The 22293-nt window shown below is 37.0% G+C and overlaps 1 protein-coding gene across 4 annotated transcripts; it reads right to left on the reverse strand.

The window, feature by feature from the left end:
• Positions 1-293: 293 nt before the first annotated feature.
• RIOK2 (RIO kinase 2) lies at positions 294-22194 on the reverse strand. Of its 4 annotated transcripts, XM_057540903.1 has the most exons (11): positions 22029-22194; positions 18972-19110; positions 18097-18213; positions 15684-15859; positions 13016-13104; positions 10812-11003; positions 8457-8549; positions 6775-7299; positions 6025-6115; positions 2072-2175; positions 1267-1405 (listed from the first exon to the last, which is right to left on the reverse strand). In XM_057540903.1, the coding sequence occupies exons 1-11, from the start codon at positions 22092-22094 to the stop codon at positions 1396-1398; spliced, it is 1602 nt and encodes a 533-aa protein (XP_057396886.1). In that variant the 5' UTR covers positions 22095-22194; the 3' UTR covers positions 1267-1395. The 4 variants fall into 4 exon arrangements, with proteins under 4 accessions (XP_007197547.1, XP_057396887.1, XP_007197549.1 ...); XM_007197485.3 differs by lacking the exon at positions 2072-2175 and having other exon boundaries at positions 294-1405; XM_057540904.1 differs by lacking the exons at positions 2072-2175; positions 18097-18213 and having other exon boundaries at positions 294-1405.
• Between the last annotated feature and the right edge of the window lie 99 nt (positions 22195-22293).

The following is a 22293-nucleotide window of genomic DNA, read 5'->3' on the forward strand; positions in this document are numbered from 1 at the left end:
GGCCATCTTTCACTGCAAGTGACGTCCCTCTTCTGGGCCATGCTGTTGTTGAAGAGACTGGATTATCATCAGGTACATGTACCTAAGAACCCACTTTCACATCTCACTAGATTATAAAGTCTTTGAGGGAGAAACCATGCCTTACATATTTTCTTTTTTCCTGCACCCAGTGAAGTGAGTACAGCTGAACGTGGGGCCTAATTAGGGATGATGACCCCCAATCCAGTTGAAAATCCACCTATAACTTTACAATCAGCCCTCCCACATCCACAGATTCAGCCAACCTCAGATCATGCAGTACTGTAGTATGTATTTATTGAAAAAAAATCCGTGTATAGTGGACCCTCGCAGTTCAAACCCACGTTGTTCAAGGGTCAACTATATTTGTTATCTTTGACGTGAAATATGTTCTTGACCCACCCAGTTAAGAATATCAGAAAGAACTGTTCACTTCTCATCCCTTCTACTTCCCCCCACCCTTAAGTCTTCTACTTCTGTTCAGGCTGCATAAAAACTGGAAACTATAAAAGTCATGGTGTGACTCTCTCAAGTTTCTGTTCCCATGACCACATTACCAATTTAAGTAGCAGAAAATAAAAGGAGACATTGCTGGCTTATCCTTAATACTAGAGACTAAAAAAAAAATATGGCAGTGAATTCTGCCTATGGCTAAATAAAATGCAACCAAGTCATTAGCAGATTTTCTGAAAGATAAACATCATCATAATTACCATTCCAATAGCTACACTTTAAAGTGCTAGGCACTGTTCTAAGTGTTTTCTGTGCATTGTCTCATACAATCCTCAAAACAAGGCTAAAAAAGTAGTTATAAACCCAATTTTAACACTAAGAAAACTGAGGCAGAGAAGGAGAGAAAGAGGGAGAGAGAAATAAGACTTGCCTAAGGTTGTTTCCACTAGTAAGTGGAAAAGCTGGAATATGAAACCAAGCAATCTACCTGTTTGTGGTAGAGAACAAAACCCAGCAAAAACAGTGATATTTAGATTTTAAAAAATACTCAAATATTCCTAACAAAAAATTACTTGGAAAACTGGGTTGCTTTAGCAGAATTACTATAGTTGTTCTTTAGAAGACATGTACCGAATGAGTCAAATTTATTGATGAAAGAGGGTTTACTTATCTATTTATATATATATCTGCCTTGGTCCAAAAAATACTAAAGGTGGCTTAAAAAGGGATCATAGTAACTTTTTGAAAAATATTCAAGTTCTTAAATATATTACTCTCCCCAAAAGCTAGCTGCTTCCAAACTTGATTTAATATTTTGCATGCTTTCTCTCCGTTGCTTTGTAAATATATTTGCTTCTCCTTTCTGTAATCGTCGTCTCACAGCTGATTTTTGCTGTTTTGTCAACTGACGCTTCACCTTCTGTTTCACCAATTCCTGGAAAGATTTCATGAATTAGTATCACTGATAACTGACCATTTTGATAAGGAGTAAATATTCAATAAAACAAAGATTTACATTGCTAATATTTTTCAAATTTCTGTTAAAAGCATGAGTTTTAAAAATTCCAAACGCTGACAGTACTATATTAAACAGCAATAAAATAAAACACCAAACTGTTATAAAATAGGAGGAATTAAATTCCTAACAGAAATACAGATTACAGCAAAAAGTAGCATATAGTAGTGAATAGTCACATTTCTTTAAATAACAAATCATCATAGTGCCACCTAGTGTCTATCGGGAACACTGGGAAAAACCAACCAACCATAACCCCAAAACCCAAACCCAACAAGATGGAAAGAAAACAAAAACAAACAAACAAAACCAAAAAAAACCTGCTTATTCCTTTGCTTTCTAGGTAAAGGGAGGCATGGTTTTGTAGTGGAAAATTATGTTTGAAAGCATTTACTACTGGTCAAATATATGCAAGAGTGCCTTCATAACTTCAGGTGTAGAGATGACCTGATGGCAGCAGTTACTCATGGAAAAGTCCTCATACAGTTTCTGGGAGAAACAGTATGTTTTCACACGGTGAATGATCATAAATTCAAATTATTTCTTATCACTTAAGACGCAGGCTGCCAATGTCAAATGACTTACAAGATGAAGAAAAAAATCTGAATATTCCGTTCACATAATTTTTTTTTCCTCTGAAGCAGCCTGTTGTTTAATTGTGTATAATCTTGCATCATCCAACCTCTCTCCTAAAAAAAGAAGTTGAACGCTGAAAGGGTTGAAGCAAGGGTCTCTTCTTAATATGTCCCAACCTATGCTAGGCACAAAGAAGCATTTATTAAAAATCTGTCAAGTTAAAAAATTAAAGATTAATGGATTTGAGAGGTAAAAAGGAGCTAGAAAAACTAGTCTGCCTAACGCACTGTTTCTTGGACTGTATATGTATAATATAAAACTCTGGATCAGATAAGTTAAATGCAGACTTCGGATATTTTACATAGTTAGGCAGACAGGCTTTAACAAGTTATCCCTCTTTATTTTAGTCCAATGATTCTCAGTGGGAGGAAAGGTAAAAGAAGAGAAAGCAAAACAGAAGAATAAAAATGCAAGTTCCTGCAGAGGCTGATATCCCAGGAGATGCAGTTCCAGGAAGGCCAGAGTCTTAGAAGCACCTGGTTGCTATCCCAGAAATTTCATTACTGAAAGCATTAAGATTGGCTGAAAGTTTAACACAGGAGTGACTGGCCTCTAGGACTTTTCTCTACCCCAGGAAGCCAGGCGACTATCACAGCCTCCTCACCCCAGCGGGAGACCAGAAACCTGAATCAGATCAGCATCGTCTTAACTATCACCAAGAAAACAAAGCAATACCTTCAGAATTCTGAAGGTCAATTATTTCCATACCACAACTCTAATACTTAAATTCTCAATCAGGTGTGAGGACACGATAAAAAGACACTTTTAGTAATAAAAAGTCCTCTCTCCCACCCAAATTCACTCAAAAAACTACTAAAATCCATTCTGCCACATAAAGAAGTAAACTCAGTGAGAAAAAGAGATAAAACTAGGAAAGAAGGTACCCAACAGGAGACTGAGGCAACAGTAGAACATGCACCACATTTAAACTTGAGTTCAGACAGAGGCCTCCGGGATAGTTCCAAGAAAAAAAAAAAAATCAATTTCTTTTCTAAATATTCTGCTTGAACTTCCCCTTCGTTCTTTGCTTCAATGAGACCATAAGATAATCATATCAAGCAGCTAAAGAAAATAAGGATAAGGAGGTAATGAATTACTATGCATATACCTCCTAATTCAGAACAATTTACAAATCCTACAAGGTTAATTTTCATGTTAAAAAAAGTGGGAGAAAAATCCACATTAGTATATTTTTTTAAAAAAATGGTGAAATGCAAAATAAAATACGGTTGACCCTTGAACAACGCGGGTGTTAGGGGCACTGACCCACAGCGCAGTTAAAAATCTGAGTATAACTTAGAGTCAGCTATCTGTATCAGAGGTTCCTCTGCACCTGCGGATTCAACCAACCACAGATCATATAGTACTGTAGCATTTACTATTAAAAAACCCCATATATTCAAACCAGTGTTGTTCAAGGGTCAACTATACTTCTGTATTATTTCAAGGAGTACATGAAAAAATGAATGAAAATCATGTACTTTTGTTGTTTTGTTGTTTGTTGCTGTTGATGGTGGCCGTGTATGTATTTATTTAAAATCAATATACCTTAATGTTTAGCTGGAATTTAATTCTGTTACATATTAGAAAGAACAGCGTTCATAAATGGCAACTTTGCCAATAAATAGGGAACTATAAAAGTATTTTAGGGCTTCCCTGGTGGTGCAGTGGTTGAGAATCTGCCTGCCAATGCAGGGGACACGGGTTCGAGCCCTGGTCTGGGAAGACCCCACATGCCGCGGAGCAACTAGGCCCGTGAGCCACAATTGCTGAGCCTGTGCGTCTGGAGCCTGTGCTCCGCAACAAGAGAGGCCGCGATAGAGAGAGGCCCGCGCACCGTGATGAAGAGTGGCCCCCACTTGCCGCAACTAGAGAAAGCCCTTGCACAGAAACGAAGACCCAACACAGCCATAAATAATAAATAAATAAATAAAATTAAAAAAAAAAAGTATTTTAAAGAGGAAAACAGATTTTACAATTTCAAAGAACACAGAGCAAATCTTTTAGTTTTGCAGACACGAAAACAACAATCATCAAATTAACGAAGGTAATAAAAGTTTGTTTTCTCCTGACCCTTAAAAAAAAATGGAATATGACCTCAAGGAAAATAGTATGACCAAATTTCCAAAAGAATTAGAAGTTAACATGGTCAATTTGTTTCCAGTGATTAGAGAGAAACCTTTTTGATTAAGCAGGCTAGAGAGATCTTTTTCCCCCTTAGACTAAAGGCAAATTTGTATCTTATAATGGATGCAGTTTATTATAGGCTTGACCCCATCTGAAATATAAGTTCCTTGTGTTAGCTGTAAGTTAAATGGCATAAAGACAAGACCTAAAGACAATGTTAGTGTCATCATCTTTATATACAGAAGAGAGCATAACTTAGAATTTAAGGAAGTAGCAGGAGTAATCTAACTTTTCTTTATATGCAATTGCCAATTTTACACCACTGTATTGGGTTGGCCAAAAAGTTCATTCGGGTTTTTCTGTAAGCTCTTACAGGAAAACTCTAATGAACTTTTTGGCCAATCCAATAATTAGATATAAATGCACTTATGTTTTGAATCTGATAAATCAAAGAAAGGAGGGTGAACACATCTCAATAAGTACAGAAAAATATCAAAGCCAAGAATAGACAGGCAATCATAAAGTGAGAGAAATTCTTAACCAAGACAGGTGATAATACTTAAAGGGAGATATTATCTTCCATCATAATTAAAAGATGTTTCAAAGATTTCACAGACTTAAATTTTATGTTCAGAAAATCAGGTAAATTATGAGGCCATCAGAAAAGAGTATATAAAATCAATGCATTTATAGAATTTTATTCTTTTATTTTGGTCTCACAAGTTCCAAATGTTTCTATTATCGAGTAAAGATACCAGTACTACTAAAAGTGCACTATATTAATAAAACAGAGTACTGTTATTTTTAGCTTGTTTTTTGATTACTGATTTAATTTTGTAAATGTCCCATATTACCCACCACAGGGTGTACATTTTAACTTGTTAACAATATATTTGAACTTAAAAAATGAGTTCAGGAAAAAACAAAGTTCTTTCCTTGTGAATTCACTTTCTAAATAATAATGTGATTTCCTCCTTTCTACCTTCTAAACTGATTTTCTTCTTTTGCTCATTTTAAGTAAAGTTATCACTAAAAACTAGTTTTAATGGTATTCAACTTAGTACCTTCAACCAGAAGGAAAAAACCTACCACACCAATTATGTAATTTTATCTCTGCTTAAAATCTACAAAGGAAACAAACTGATTCTTCCTTCCAGGTAGCCAGGAGAAATGGCCAGCAGGCATAAAAGCTCATCAGTAGGAGCTGGACTATGCGTTCATTATCCTGTCCAGAAAATGTCCTTTATGAAATTCTTTTGGACATTTGTTGCTAAATGTCCAACAAAAGCTTGAGACACTGAAAGTTTTATAATTATCTATTTTCCTCTTTCAAAATTTAAGAACAAGCTAGCTAGCGAAGCTCGTGCATTTTCACATTTAAGGTGCAGTGCTGTCACTAGCTGAGTAATCTTGAGCCAAGTCATGTAACTTGTCTGAGCCTCAATTTCCTAATTGTTAAAATGCAGGGACAAGATCACATGAGAATCTACAAAGTCCCCCTTGGATTTAAATTTCTATGATTTTCATCTTTCAAATTCAAGCCAACTTACATGCTGTGTTTTCCCTGAAGGCTCTGATCGTTCCAGCTAAAAGCGAAGTGAACCCTCTCTCCTATTTACTAAATTTGCACTTGTTATCAATTTTATACTATCAACATGTGAAGTCCAAATGGCCAAGGTGGTCCTGTACATCATCTAATCCTCAGAGCGTCTTAGCTTAATAATCTGTCCACAGTAGTGCTAATAACACCTGGGAAATGTTGAATGAATAGTTACCGGAGGAACTGTTGAACAGCTTAACACACTAGAAGTAACACTCAGAGTTCTTGTTCTATGTTGATTAGTATCTTCCATATTTTCTTCATCTCTAAAATTAAAATCAAAATTTAGTTAATTTTTAATTGTTAATTATGCTTGATTAATTTATATCATATTACTACTTTGAAATACATAAAGCCATATTTCATCAAACTACCCCAAATCTAAAAGTAAAATTTTAGATCTTTCGCTAATCTAAGCTGAGGCTGATTCACTAATACTCGTCAAAAAAAAAAAAAAACCTTAAAAGAAAAATAACAGTAATTTTAATTGTACATTAACAAATAAGTACAGAAGGTTCAAAGCACGAGGGAAAATTCACTGTAAGTAGATATTTTAAGAGAGCACACTTACTACATGTTTATTGGACTATACATTAACCAAACGTATATTAGATGAATAATTATTAAAAAATACAAATAATTCATCCATCTAAAACCTCATCAACTTATCAAGAGATATTAACTATTTGAAAGTAATCAGTTTGAATTTGAAAGCAGAACTGCTTAAAATTGAATAAATAGGCTGTCTAGCATCAACTCAATTGTAGAGGGTTATTTTTTAACTATAAAAGGGTTATTTACTTTCATTTTGCACATAATGATGCAGAATATAGCTGTCATGTCATTTGAAAAAAACACTCATTTACCAGAATCAAAGTATAGGTCTCCAGATTAAAGTAAAAAACCAATCAACAGAAGTCTATACCTGAAAGGCCTGAATTCTTTGTTTACTGATGACAAGGCAATCATATGAGGGCACTCATCTTCATACTCCTCAGAGCCCATGAGGATTCCACCTTGACCTGTCTTATCATCTTGCCTGGTGTCATGTTCAGTTCTGCTACTCTCCTCAGAAAACTCAGTTACAGAATTGTTTTTAACAACCTGCCCTTTTATTTCTTCTAAAGGTTGATTGAATTCAGTCATTTCAAAACTATGTGCATCAGCACTGTTCTCTGACAAACTGTCTTCCTTTATTTGTTCACGGTCTCCAGATGATCTGTAACAGCAGTCAACTGATTCACCTATAGAGTTTTGTCCACTTTCATTATCTGATCTACAGTCCTTTGCTTTTCCTGATATCTCTTCATCAGAAAATGAGAATTCAGATTCCTCCTCTGTTTCAATATTTTTATCATCTGGACCTACTGGATGAAGTAGTTCATCATCTGCCTGCATTTCCTTTGTGTAGCCACTGGCAGAAACCTCTACATCAAGAGAGTCCTCCCTCCTAGGAAAAAAAAGAATGTTATGCATTTAGAGAAAAAAAATCCACCTGACATGAATTAAGTATTTAGTGTTCTGATAAATTACGACTCTCAAATGAGTTTAACAGTTTATATATTTTAAAGGTTTTTCTCTGCCTAAAAGGTGATACTTAAATCACTTAACTACAGAAATGTAAAGGACATATGCTGGTTGTCATTTAAGAATAAAATGACTGTGAGGGACTTCCCTGGTGGTCCAGTGGTAAAGAATCTGCCTTACAATGCAGGGGATGTGGGTTCAGTCCCTGGTCAGGGAACTAAGATCCCACATGCCACAGGGCAACTAAGCCCACGCACCACAACTACTAGCTCTCGCGCCTCAACTAGAGAGCCTGTGTGCGGCAAACTATAGAGCCCACGCACCCTGGAACCCATGCGCCTCAACTACAGAGCCCACACGCCCTGGAGACTGAGCGCCACAACTAGAGAAGAGAAAACCCGCATGCCACAACTAGAGAGAAGCCTGCACGCCACAAGAAAAGATCCCTCATGCCTCAACAAAGATCCTGTATGCCGCAACTAAGACCTGATGCAGCCAAAAATAAATTAAATAAATAAATAAATAATAAATCTTAAAAAAAAAAAAGGAATAAAATGACTGTGAAGAGCAACAGATATTAGTAGAAAAGTTACAAACTTCAGTTGCTATTGACTTAATAAATTAACTTTCAGAGGAGGCTAAGATTTTAAGTTATGTCAATCATCCCAAACCAGAAAATATCTTAACTACGTATACAAAATGAGAACATTTGGCTGTGAGAATTTACGTATAATTATGTTCCATGAATCAATTAAAGATAGCTCCTATAGTGAATAAAGGAAAAACACAATTTCTGATAAACACTTGGCTTGATTCCTTAAAAATGGTTTATTCACATAGCATCCTATATTGAGTAAGAGTTCTCGAACTTATAAGAAACTAAGTAGGTTCCTCCTCCAAATTCAGTAAGGTTAATGGACCACAGGCAGGCATAGTTTTTAAGTTTCATTTGTATATTATACAGCAATGATACTGAACAACAATAATAATGAAAATTTTTTAGATGAAAGTGTTAACTTTTAGAACTAAATAAATCTGGTATTCAGAATTCTATCATTTTATGCAACATAGTATACAAACCTGATATCACTAAATGTTGGGAAAAGCTCACTTTCATAGCTGAAACGTTTCATGAAGAAATCTCTGATGCATTTAACATCTCTGTCAAAATACCTACAAAAGCAAGAATCATTTTTTTATAGCCTTTGTTGTTCATCTTTTTCCTTATTAGCCAATGACAACATCCTTGTTATTTGTTATGACATTCTTATTGTTACATGAAAGAGAAAAGGATGTTACTCAAAAGAAAAAAGAAACAAATCAGCTGTTGGTATTTGAAAAACTAAAAGCCCAGGAACAAGGACTATAAGCTGTCAATGGCATACAGTTCTTTTTTTTTTTTTAAATTTTAAAGAAGTATCTTCTTTTTTTTTTTTTATAAATTTATTTATATTTATTTATTTATTTTTGGGTGCGTTGGGTCTTTGTTGCTGTGCGAGGGCTTTCTCTAGTTGCGGCGAGCAGGGGCCACTCTTCATCGTAGTGCGCGGGCCTCTCACTCTCGCGGCCTCTCTTGTTGTGGAACACAGGCTCCAGACGCGCAGGCTCAATAGTTGTGGCTCACGGGCCCAGTTGCTCCGCGGCATGTGGGATCTTCCCAGACCAGAGCTTGAACCCGTGTCCCCTGCATTGGCAGGCAGATTCCTAACCACTGCGCCACCAGGGAAGCCTGCATACAGTTCTTATGGTTAGAAAACTCAAGGTTTTCCCATACTGTGACAGACATATATATGAATCCCAGAAAAAAAGATAAGGGCCTGCAGTTTGGGGGCAGATTTCTACCTTCCTTCTCTGGTTTCCAGTCTGTCTGGTTATAGTTCCCATCAGCTTCAGCTATGTGCACTAGAACCTCTAGTCAACTGGGAAAGCTGAAGATAAAAATAAACTAGTGACTCATAAGAAAAAGTTTGGGAACTAATGTTATGTTTATATTATCTTTATTACCCATTAACTAATATGCAGTAAACATCTATAGGAGATAAGTAATGCTGTGGCTTATAAATGGTTATCTGGAGACATGTTAATCTGGACCAAGAGTAGAAGGACCTTTGAATATCAGGTTGCTTTTTAGGCTACCATAAAGCAGCCAGAACAGATTGAATTCTCTAGAAGGTTTCCAGAAAGGGAGAATTAAGAGACAGGATGACATGGAATTGAGAGAACAGGAGAAAAAAATACTCAATCTTAATTTGATTACACTCAATTGCATCACAGAATACAAACACATGAAGGAAAATATCCTGTCATATTTCACAATTTGGCTGTTTAAATGGTCAAGTAATATGAGAAATAAGATTATCACAGTATATGAAGTGATTCTGCCCTGTGTCAGGGATGAGGTTTTACGTGAATTCCTTTCTCTTAACAAAATAAAAGCTAAAAACAACATGAGAGATATTACCGGTCTGGTAACCGAGTTCAGTACAAAACCACAACTTCATCAAGGCCATAAAAAATTATTAAGTTATGCCTGGTGAAGCCCTCTTGGAGGCAACCATGAAGCAGAGAGAAAAGGGGAAAGGCAGAGAGGATGTGGTTCTAGGGTTCCTCCTTCCATGTCCCTACTTCTTCTGAGCAGGCTTTTGTTTTAAAAATTGGGCTTCCGGGCCTTCCCTGGTGGCGCAGTGGTTGAGAATCTGCCTGCCAATGCAGGGGACACGGGTTCGAGCCGTGGTCTGGGAAGATCCCACATGCCGCGGAGCAACTAGGCCCGTGAGCCACAATTACTGAGCCTGCGCGTCTGGAGCCTGTGCTCTGCAACAAGAGAAGCCGTGAGAGTGAGAGGCCTGCACAGTGCGATGAAGAGTGGCCCCCGCTTGCCACAACTAGAGAAAGCCCTCGCACAGAAATGAAGACCCAACACAGCCATAAATAAATAAATAAATAAAATAAACTACAATGGTATTGAATAGCCCTAAAATAACATTCGGATCCCAACTCTAAAAAAAAAAAAAAAAAAAAAAAAAAGAGCTTCCACCTAAACGTTTGTTTGAATAAAGAGTTCCATGGCTGAGAAAGTTTGACTTTCGAAAGTCTGTCAGGTTACAAGAGTAATTCAAATTCTTTTGATGATTATAAAAGTAGGCAGTTTCTTCAGATTTCTAATATACAGCATTATTTTAATGAATAGGTTTTAAAAACTGTATCAAAGTGCATTGTTTTTCACTTTTAAAATACCGAGGAGTAAGAAAAATTCTTAGGGGGAAAATCAGAGCATTTTGATATCCTTAAATAAAACCCCAAATTTTTAGACTCTTAAGATCAGCCACTTCAAACCAATTATTAACCCCAATTACAGTATGACAAAGCTGAAAAATTATTAATAAATAAAAAATGACTGCATCACACATAAACACAGTTACATCCAGACTATACCATTCAGCATTGGTATGAGAAGTTGAAACCATTTGTGGAAAATCGATCACGGTGATGTGGTCATCTTTATCCAAAATGAGATTGAATTCATTGAAATCTCCATGAATCAGCCCATGATTTGCAAGTTTAACAATTAGTTCCATAGCTTCATCATATACTGATGCAGGATCTTCAACATGGTGTATCTGACATCTGAAAGTGTAAGTATGAAAATGGTTATTTGTCCTCATTTATGATTTTAATGAAAGCAAGCATGTGTGTATTTACATTTAAATATTATTTCCATTTCACCACGTCTCCCTAGCAGTTTTCTCTTCAATCCTATCAGCATACAGACATAACAGCTTTAAAAAAAAAAAAAAAAAAAAAAAGCCACAACCCATTCAATTCTGTATCTTCTTTCCAGTACACCACATTCTTTCTTTCATCTTAACAGCCAAACTCCTCTACTTGTGCTTTCTCCAATTTAATGAGCACTCTAATGAGCCCATTTCAAACAAGCTTTCATTCAACCTTGTTCCAATGAAATAGCTCTCGTCAAAACTACCAATGACTTACATGTTGCTATACCCAATGGTCAATTCTCTACCTTCATCATTATCTGGTCTGTCAGTTAACCTCTTCCCCCTTCTTGAAGTAGCTCCTTTCACTTGACCCTTGGTACACTAACTCTTCAGGCTGTCCTCTTTCTGCACTGATCATTCCTTCTTAGTTTCTTTAGCTAGTTCTTCAGCTTTTCCCTGACGTATAAATTTTGGAGCTCCTCAAAGGTTAATCCTAAGACCTATTATCTTAACCATTCTTGGTGATCTCATACAGGCTCATACACAGACTTTAATCTAGACTTCTCTGAGCTTCTGGGCATCTCTAACTTACCATGTCCCAAACTGAACCTCTGATTCTGCCCCACCCTCTAACTCCAAACTGTCTTCCTGCAGTCTTTCCCATTTCTGTAAATGGCAACTTTATCCCTCCAGTTATTCAGGCCCCAGATCTTGGTGTTATCCTTACCTGCCCCTTCCTTTATATCAATATCCAATCCCAAACAAATCATGTAGGCCCTGACTGTAAAACATATCCAAAATCTGACCACTTTTCATCACCTTCACATCTACCACTCTGATCTAAACTACCATCATCTCTTGCTTGCATTATTACAATAATTTCCTAACTTTTCTTCCTAATCCTGTCCTAGTCTCCTTTTAGTCTATTTTCAATACAGCAGCCAGAGTGATCCCATTAAAACATTAGTCAGATCATGTCTCTTCTCAATTCAAAATCCTCCAATGGCAGGGAGTTCCTTGGCAGTCCAGTGGTTAGGACCTGGAGTTTTCACTGCCACCAAAAAAAAAAAAAAATCCTCCAGTGGTTTCCTGTCTCAATCAAAATAGTCCTTATACTATTGCTACAATGGCAATCACATTAGGAAATATAAATGTATCAAATCAACCTTAAAGTTACTGAATGTTATATGTCAAATATATCCTCCCCACCAAAATAAATAAATAAAACATCCTTGCAATGGCTTACAAATCGTCTGCTGCCTCTGTGATCTCATCACTTACAATTTCTCCCCTTACTCACTCAGCTCCAGCCACAGTGGCCTTCTGTTTCCTGAACATGCAGGCATACTCCCATTCCAGGATTTACGCATTTGCTCTTGCCTCTGCCTGAAATGTTCCTAGATGTTAGAATCTGCATGATTTCCTCTCTCACTTCTTTCAGGATTCTGCTCAAAAATCCCCTTATGAAGGAGACTTTTCCTGGTCACCCCATGTAAAATAGCAGCCTCCTACACCCACCCACCTCAACACTTCCTGTCCCCCTTACCCCACTTTATTTTTATGCATGGCATTTACCACCATCTGATGTATCAAATATTTCCTTGTTTAGCTATTTCCTGCAAGTTTCCTTCCATCAGAATGTAAGCTCTATGAGGGCAGGGACTTTGTTTTGTTTACTGGGGAGCCTAGAACAGCGCTTGGCACACACTAGACTGTTTATTTACTGACTGAGTCAGAGAGTATAAAATCCATATATTGTCAGAATGAAACTGAATTTTCAATTTGCCTTTAAGTCTACTACTTTATGTTAATTTCTAACCTCCCAGAAGCAATATTCCATTTACAGAAAAAAGATTTATTTTTAAAAACTGAACCTTACAATTATTTATTAGGACTCAAGGTTTAAAGAATTATACTTACAGAGGATAGCCATTTATGAGTTCCATGACCACTGCATGGCGATTATAATCAACTGGCTTTGGAACTGGAAATTTCCTTTCATACAATGCCTAAAATATAGCAAAACAGGTGAAAAGTAATGAAGAGGTCATTAATTTTTAGGGAACAATAAAATTAAATGTACCTGTCCACAACCAGAAAAAACAACATATAAGCCTTTACAAAATTACAGTTAACACATGATTATTTATGTATGGCTTATTCACAGCACAGAATGAGCTGCACATAAAAACAACATTGTAAACCAGTTTTTGTAATTCACTTTTTTACCAAACATTCATTTACTGAACATTTACTAAATATTATACACTGTGCTAGGGTTACAAAAATGAGTGTGAAAATGTCTCCGCCTTCAAGAAGTTTAGTCTCTTACGATATGTATATCTTCTATTTTGTAAGTTTCTGTCATTTACTGGGAGTGTGCTTAAAAAATTCAAATGGAAATAAATTGTGATTTAGGAAATATTCTGTCTTCTGGTGTAACAGGAAATGAAATATTCCAATATATTAGGCATTTCAGTTTATACAGCACTGACCTTTTTCTTCAGACCCCAATATACAATATAAATCTATTATGTGACAAACAGTCACTGTAGTCACAAATAAACACTGTAGTAGTCTGAGTCAAATGTTACTACCCACCATCCATAAATCCATTTTTTACCCTATGTTTAACTTTTTCTATCTTATTGCTTACAAAGGCCTGTTGTATTACTTTCTTCAAAATATCTTAGATTTATGCCCTCTGCCATTTGGAATGCCACCATTTCTAAGCAGGCCTTTGTCATTGATACCTGAATCACGCCAACAGTGGTTCTAGTTCTTGCTACCACACCAAACCTTTCTTCAGTGTACCAGTACCGACTAAGACACTTGTGTCAATGCTCCATTTTAAAAAAACTACAATGGCTGTAAATACCGACTTCAGTTTGAATAACTTTTCCTAGTTTTCAAAACTCTTTAATCCACTTATCCAGTCCTAGTTCTCTCAATACTCTGTCCAATAAACACTCTGGAGTGTGATCAAGACAGTCACCTTAGTGACTGTCTCCATACACACAGGGCTCACACTAATATTCATGTCTTTGCCATTCTGGCTCCTTTGCAAAGTACACTGTCTTATTGTCTTTGCCTTACAGACAAATCATATGCAACTCCATTACTCTACTCAACTCCCACTCACTTATGAAACCTCCTTCATCGATCATTCTACTCTACAGAAGATTCTCTAAACTCAACATATAATTTGACATTTAAACTGTTCTTTGTTTTAGGTGTGTTCATGTTATCTTTCCAACTTTAAAACACACACTGCACTTGTTATTTCTTTGGTATCCACTGTTCACCTCCCCCAACAAAATACTTAATATAGAGGTAGGGACACAGCTGACACTCAATATATGCTTATTAACAGGGTTAATTTTAAGAGCTGTCTACTCTACTTCCTACCTTCTTTGGACTATTTCCCTCTCCCCAAAGATTGTCTGCTTGGCCGTATATTTGTTATTTTTAAATCCAAATGGTTTTGAACATGCTTTGGCAGCTCAACAGTATGTAACAACTCTAACTATTGTCATAGTGGTCTAGCCCTTGTACCATAGCTTAACCCTTAAGTTATAGCTCAATCTTATCTTATTTTCGCTTAGGAAAAGAGAGAATAAATTTAAGAAGCATATTTATCCACAACCAGGCTCTATTCCTGTGCCTTCATATAAACACACCAAGAAGACACTTAATATAGTTTGGGGGAAATGTGTAACAATTCCTACCAAACTGCCTACTTACTGACTATCACAGGATACAAACCATTGATATAACACAAAAAACACAATATGTATGGTATCGATATCACTTACTTATACTGCCTTGAGGATTCTTCCCTCAGGATTACTAAAAATTTAAGCACATGAATTAAAATAACCTACTCAAAGAACATCAAACTGAAACTCCCAAGAAACAACAGGTCATACACTGGAGTGACTTTTAATAATTCAAAATTTTAAAAAGATAAGTTATAACAAATAAATCCTACTGGAGAGAATAATAAGAATGCAGTTATTTTCTAATTTAAATTATTAGTGAAGACAATTTATTTGGTTATTATTAAAGATATTTAGTAAATCTATGTTGAACTTAATTTGGAAGGTAAAAGGTTAAAAACTAAAGATTTTTACCATTTCCAATATACATACAAATTCATAAATTGACATTTCTTCCATTGTGGGGAAAAAAAATACCAGTCAATTTACCTGAGAGACTAAGGTTTCTACAGAAGGTAATTATCTGGTGTTTTCAATTAGAGACAGACATATGTATAGACAGGTATAGATTTACATTCACACATACACATTTGTGAGGCAATTACATCACTAGTTATTTCAGGCTACTCTATCTTGTTAATATTGTAGAATACAAGTTGCCTTTATGCATTTATAACAGCTAAAAATAGCTTTGCGTAGAAGGAAACCACGAGAAAAACAAATACCAGAAATAGTCAAAAGAGTTAAAAGTGACTGTGAGGACTGGGACTGGGAGTAGGGAGATGTGGAGGCAACAGGCTGATGCGTGTCACTACAGCCTTTTAACTACACATATTGTTTGCTTAAAAATATAAAACTATTAAAAATACCTTCATATAAGCAAATTCTTTCATGGCAGAGAGACGAGATAAATAAAGCCAAGACATGTTATGCCTGTGTTTATGATAATCACGCTTGTTTTTCAGATTTCGAAAGGAGGTTCTTCCCAGTCTGTGAAGCTTTAATGCAAATTGCTGCCCTTCTTCATTTGCAACAATGTAAATATCTAGAGTCAAAATTTTAAAAGGATCATTATTATATTTTTATTCCAGTAAATTTAAACAATTCTAATTTTCTAACTTTGGTTTTATTTGTACCAAATTTTATCTTTCCTAATAACCAGAAATACTTACCATTCAGCAAAATTCTTTTTATTGTAATTTTAATTACAATACAAAATGATGACATGTATTAATATCTACTACAAAAGAAAACCGGGATGCAAAGGTGTCAAAGGTTATTGCTTCCAAAGATGCTCAATGCTCAATTTCATTTAGTGGGAATACATCTAATTGTTCCTTAGTGTCCTACATGTACGAGCAGTGATTAATAATATCTTCCTTTTCAACATGGGACTTGCCTGGTGGTCCAGTGGTTAAGACTCTGCGCTTCCACTGCAGGGGGCATGGGTTTGATCCCTGGTCGGGGAACTAATCCTGCATACCACACAGCAGGGCCAAAAAGAAAAAAATTCTTTCTTTTCAACAATGTGAAGTTCAATTCTTAAATTGCTTCAATGAATAAATACTGAGTATCTGAATATAATCCTATAATAATCAGAATGGAGATCTTCCCATAAATATTCTATCAAACAAGTTGCTATTTTAATACTAACATTCAGAACATGTCCTAATTACTCATGAGAGAAACAGCCTCTCATGTTCGTGAGATTATAAATTGACACAATTTGGAAGGAAATTTGGTAATATCAAAATTTTGAATGTACATAACTTTAACTCTAATAATTTAATTTCTAAGACTGTAATACTCGGCAACTACAAGAAAGACACCTCTGCTGATATGAAATGATGTCAGGGATGCACCAAGTGGAAAAAAATCAAGGTATAGAACTGTAAGTACTGTTTGCTTTCACCTATGATTAAAAAGATATGTGAATGTATATACGTACATCCTCAATACATTATATACTTGTATTTACATAGAACATTTCTAGGATATGTACAATATTAATAAATAGTGATAGCTTTGGGAAGTAGTAACAGGAGATGGAGACCTGGGTTAGGAGTTAAGATTCACTTTTTACCGTACTCTGTTTTGCAAGTAATGAAGTTCTTAAAACTTAAAAGCCATTTTTTTAATTGAAAAAAATTGGACATAAAAAAATTAAGAGGTGTTTCATTACATCATTTTATACATTTTTACACACACACGCTCCCGTATTTAGTAACTCTAATATTACTTATTAAATATATACCATACTCTGGATATTAATATAGTAGACATACAAACCATATGAAGTACCAAAACAACCTCCTTTGGAATAGGTTTCCTAATAGTTCTTTTACTTCTAATTTTAATTTTTTTGCTCTCTCAGTTTAAATTATGTAACTATACAGCATAAACTTTGTAGGACAAAAAGTAGTGTATAAGAGAGCACGGCATAAAGAAAATCTTTCTCTGTTCTTTATTTTTACCACACATAAAAAACCAGTACATAGGTATTTGTTTAATGCTATTTTAGAATTTTTTTCTGTGGTTCCACACATATCTAACTTTGCCCTGTTGATCATATTGCTGTGATGGAAAGTGTGGTTTTTATAACTTCCTTGTGATACTTTTTTTTTCTTTTTAATATTTATTTATTATTTTTGGCTGCACTGGGTCTTCGTTGCTGCACACGGGCTTTCTCTAGTTGCGGTGAGCGGGAGCTACTCTTCGTTTACAGTGCATGGGCTTCTCACTGCGGTGGCTTCTCTTGTTGTGGAGCACAGACTCTAGGTGCGCAGGCTTCAGTAGTTGTGCACATGGGCTCAGCAGCTGTGGCTCGTGGTCTCTAGAGCACACGCTCAGTAGTTGTGGCACATGGGCTTAGGTGCTCCGCGGCATGTGGGATCTTCCTGGACCAAAGCTCGAACCCATGTCCCCTGCATTTGCAGGCAGATTCCCAACCACTGCGCCACCAGGGAAGCCCCCTTGTGATACTTTTAAAAATTATTACAAATGTTCAATTTATCAGATATTAAAATAAGAACAAATAAAGTATTTGCCAAAGATTTCAGTTATTAGAGGAAAACCGATTCTTGGTATAACTGAACTTTCAGTGATAGACTTATGGAAAAACAGTAATTTACTAAACTAAGGGTAATTTCAAAATCTGTATTGCTTTCAGCCAACTTTTTAATTTACTGTTTAGTTAGAAAAATAGAAAAGATGAATCCTTTCTCAAGGGGAAACATAAACTAAAGCAAATAAAATGCACTCAATAGTACTATCAGCACTTACCAGATTCTTTGCCAACACCCATCTGGTTTCCAACAGACTCAACCACCTGTCTAGAAGAAAGTGTTTTCAAAGCTAGGTAATCATAGCCTGCATTTGTCAACCGATAGCCCTGGACAGCTAGACAAAATCAAATGAGAAAGACCCCATTTTAGTTACACTGTACCATCAAGTCACATCAGGTCAAGAGAAAAATTTAAACAAGGGAAGTCTTAGCTGGAAAAAGACTGGCTACCCAGGCTTATGAGTTTTGGCATTTCTTGCTGTAATTTTTATTTCTTCTCTAGAGCAGTGTTACTCAAAGTGTAACCTACAGACTGACACCAGTCTATAAATGTTTGTTACTAGTCTGTGACAAGTTATAGAAACTGAAATTAAGTGGTTCAAAAATTTTTGTATCAATTTGACTAAGTTATTTTATGCCTTCAATTCTAATAAGAAGGAATTTGTGCCTGTATTTTGTCAGTTTTTTATTTCATTTTTCTAGTAATTATTTTTATTATTTTATAAAGGTACGGATCCATAATAGGTGGAAACAGAGAAACTCATCCCTCACCACTATGGTTTGAGAGGTAATGCTCTAGAGTCCTTTGGCAGACTGTACTTGCCAAAGACAGCAACAATATCTTAATCCCACTTGCTCTTCTGCAATTGGAACTTGCTAATCCCCTAAGAGGAAATGGAGGCTCCTTCTCTAGCCTCCTGGATCTGGGTGGGCCCTGTGATTGCTCTGACCAATAGAACATGGTAGAAGTGTACTGTGTCAGTTCTATGTCTGGTGCTTTCCTAGTCTGGCAGCTTCCACCTGCCTTTTGGAATACCTGCTCTGGGGGAAGCCAGTTACATGGAAAATCACAAACGGTGCCTCAAATACTTACTTTTGGTTCGCTCCCAAGCTATAAGTTTATGTTTTGCTAGTTCTCTTAAAACTTTATTACAACCACCATGTTTAAGGCTGGCTATAGAAGCAACCAAACTGCAGGGAACAATTTCATGGTTCTTCATGCCCATTTCAACCTGCAATCGAAGAAATCAAAATGCAATCATAATCAACATAGAGCTGTTGTCTACCAAAACCTTGTGAAAAACTTAACTTCTCCGTCAAACTTTCCTGACCATGCAGTTTCCCAACCAATTGTGAGACATAATTATTACCTTCTCTAGACATATTTTTAATCATAATTTGGTATATAATCATTGATATTCATATTCTCTCTCTCTCTCTCTCTACTATACTATATGCACTTCAAGAGTATGAATTGTGAGTGCTTAACATAGTTACTAACATATGGTATGTACCAAAATACGTATTGACATCCAAATATTTGTGTTTAATAACTACAGATATTCCAGGTATTTATTAAGAAGGTATTTAATGAGAAGATATGAAAGGACCTGAAATGTAGACCAAAAGTTTTAGATTTTATACTGAGGAAAGTAGGAAACTCATGAAGATGCTTAGGCAAGGGAGACTTAAGGGTTGTTTTAAGGATGTTAATCTAGCAGGAATATGCAAAGTGGTTTAGAGAAGGCAAAAACTGGAGGTGCTGTATTGGAGAACTAAGACAACAGTCTAGGCCAGAGGAAACAGAAGCCAGGACAGGGAAGAGGTGGTGGTAATGGAGGGAAAGAATTAAAGAAATTAGTATGGGAGGGATTGGCACTGGATGTGGGAGGGTAAAGTGAATGAAGAGTCAAAGGTGAAGTGAAAAGAAAGAAGAGGCTTTAAGACAGTGATAATTATTATTTTAATGGAGTTTGGGAAAGGAGTGAAGGGGTAGACAAAGTTGATTAATTCGATATGAGCACACTGAGTCTGAGGTGTTGGAAGGTCCTTCATGGAAGGTACTTCAGATGAAGATGTTTAAGGAAAATTGGAAAGGCTGATCTGCACTTGGGAATGAAGTCATAACTACAGGGAAAAAATCGTCAATTACTTGATGGAAGTAAGAGATAAAGTCATAAAGTGGATGTGATCATTAAGCGAGAGATAATGGAAGAAAAAGGATAAGGGACGGAATTTGGTGGGGGGAGAATTCACACTGAAAGGTAAGGGCAGCCAGTCAAAGTATGATTATTGATGTAGGAGATGCCAGAGAAGTAAAGGGAAGATGGTCAAGGAAAGGTGGCCACTGATACCAAGACTAGTAAGACTCAACTGAGACTGAAATATTTAATGAATTAGGCCATTCCTTGGTGAGCTTCAAAAAGAACTTAAGAATTGCAAAAATAAAGTTTTGGAAGATAAATCTGGCATCGTTTTGATGTCCCAACCAAAACCTCACACTTTAAACTTAACTCATCTTCCATGCTTTGTTCTGTTTCTCCCAGCCTCTAACATTCTCTTGATTCCCCTATTTCTGTCAGAGGCATTAAGGAGTGAGTTAATGTGCTGAGGAAGTAGAGAAGGAAGGTATCTTTTGACAGTAGGTATTTAGAGAAAGTCTGGCTGAATTTCAGAATCTATGGGAGGAGAAAAAAGTGCCTTCCAAATTTTACACTGAATTTGCATTTGATAGTTTATGCCTTAAGAAATGCCTATTTAAGCAAAAGATAACAGCTCCTAAATAAATGTGTTTTATTCTGCAAATGCCTAATCTGTGTTGATCTTTGTGCTATAAGACTAGGACCATAAAATCCGTTTCTGTCACTTCCTTGCTTAACAACATTCACTGGCTCCCCTATACTTAGAATATATTCCAAATTCTTTACCAAGCCTGCATGACTATCTATAGCACATGATCTGGCTCTCACCTTTCCCAGTTACATCTCCAACTCTTCAGCCTCTTGCTCACTATGCTCCAGCCACACTGGCCTTTCTAGTCTTCAGAAATTGTTCCTGCCTCGGGGCCTTTGCACTCACCACAGTTGCTTCCTCTCCCTTCAATTCTTTCCAAGGACTTCACTGGACCGGCTCCTTCTCATTCAGCTGTTATGCCCGCCCCGCATTCTTTCTCTTACTTAGCAAATATTTATTCAGTACCTACCAAATGCCAGGAACTTTATAAAAACAGACAAGATTCTTGCACTCAGGCAGTCTTCCCTGACTAAACAATTTAAATTTATTTATTTATTTATTTTTGGCTGTGTTGGGTCTTCGTTTCTGTGCTAGGGCTATCTCTAGTTGCGGCAAGCGAGGGCCACTCTTCATCGCGGTGCGCTGGCCTCTCACTGTCGCGGCCTCTCTTGTTGCGGAGCACAGGCTCCAGACGCGCAGGCTCAGTAATTTGTGGCTCACGGGCCTAGTTACTCCTTGGCATGTGGGATCTTCCCAGACCAGGGCTCGAACCCATGTCCCCTGCAGTAGCAGGCAGATTCTCAGCCACTGCGCCACCAGGGAAGCCCTCTGACTAAACAATTTAAACAGGCTACCTGTCTCCACCATGAGGGGTCTCTATTCCGTTATTCGCTTTATCATCTTCACAGCACTTATTATCTTAATATTATCCCTTATTTATTCGTTTACTTGATGATTTGCCTCCTTCGTCCTGTAACCCCTGGAATTCTCTAAAACTGTTACTACATATCCGATAAGTATGTGTGGGTTGAATGAAACTGAAGGAATGCTATGTGACTCAATCTGTGAGTAGGGAACTCAATGCTATCAATTACTCTCCAGGAGTCTTAAACCCTTCTCAGCTGGTCAGAAGCCCAGGATGAGAGAAGCTTCCCAGGCTACAGAGATTCGATGTGGCTCTGGAGAAGGGGAGCAAAATAGGAAGGAAAAGAAGGGTCTTTGCTTTACGTGGGGGAAGATAAAAAGCTTCTGAACAAAGGCTTTTGAAAAACCCGACTCTCCGGTCTTTTCCCCATTCCCAACCTCGGCCGCGTTCCAGGGCCTAAAGCGCGCTCAGCTCCCAGCAAACTTGGAGGAAGAGGAAGAGCACGCGCGGTGGAAAAGGACAGGGAAGAGGGAAAAACGGCGAACTTCTTACCGCGGTCAGGACCCTGAAGTCATCCCGGCTCATGTAACGCAACTTGGCCACATTCACCTTCCCCATGGCGGCCCCGGACCCAGGCCAGAAGCCTGTTTCAACAAGGGAACAACGCTAGGAAAGCGGGCACTCCGGCTTCTCCCGCGCCTCACAGCGGCCGGGCGGCTCGCGCCTGCGCAGCTTATACTACAGGTCCTTGTTACTAAAAAGAGGTACCTTTCTCACTGACTTGGGGGCAATAAAACGTCTTCTGAGTCTTATGAAG

This window comes from Balaenoptera acutorostrata, chromosome 2, assembly GCF_949987535.1.
Source record: "Balaenoptera acutorostrata chromosome 2, mBalAcu1.1, whole genome shotgun sequence".
NCBI classification, from domain to species: domain Eukaryota; kingdom Metazoa; phylum Chordata; class Mammalia; order Artiodactyla; family Balaenopteridae; genus Balaenoptera; species Balaenoptera acutorostrata.

Coding starts and splice junctions, on each gene's coding strand:
- RIOK2 (XM_007197485.3), bottom strand. CDS start 22,094: ATGGGGAAGGTGAATGTGGCCAAGTTGCGTTACATGAGCCGGGATGAC. Junction 18,214..18,971: donor AGCTTGGGAGCGAACCAAAA/GTAAGTATTTGA, acceptor GATTTTGTCTAG/CTGTCCAGGGCTATCGGTTG. Junction 11,004..13,015: donor CTCATAAATGGCTATCCTCT/GTAAGTATAATT, acceptor TTACACTTTCAG/ATGTCAGATACACCATGTTG.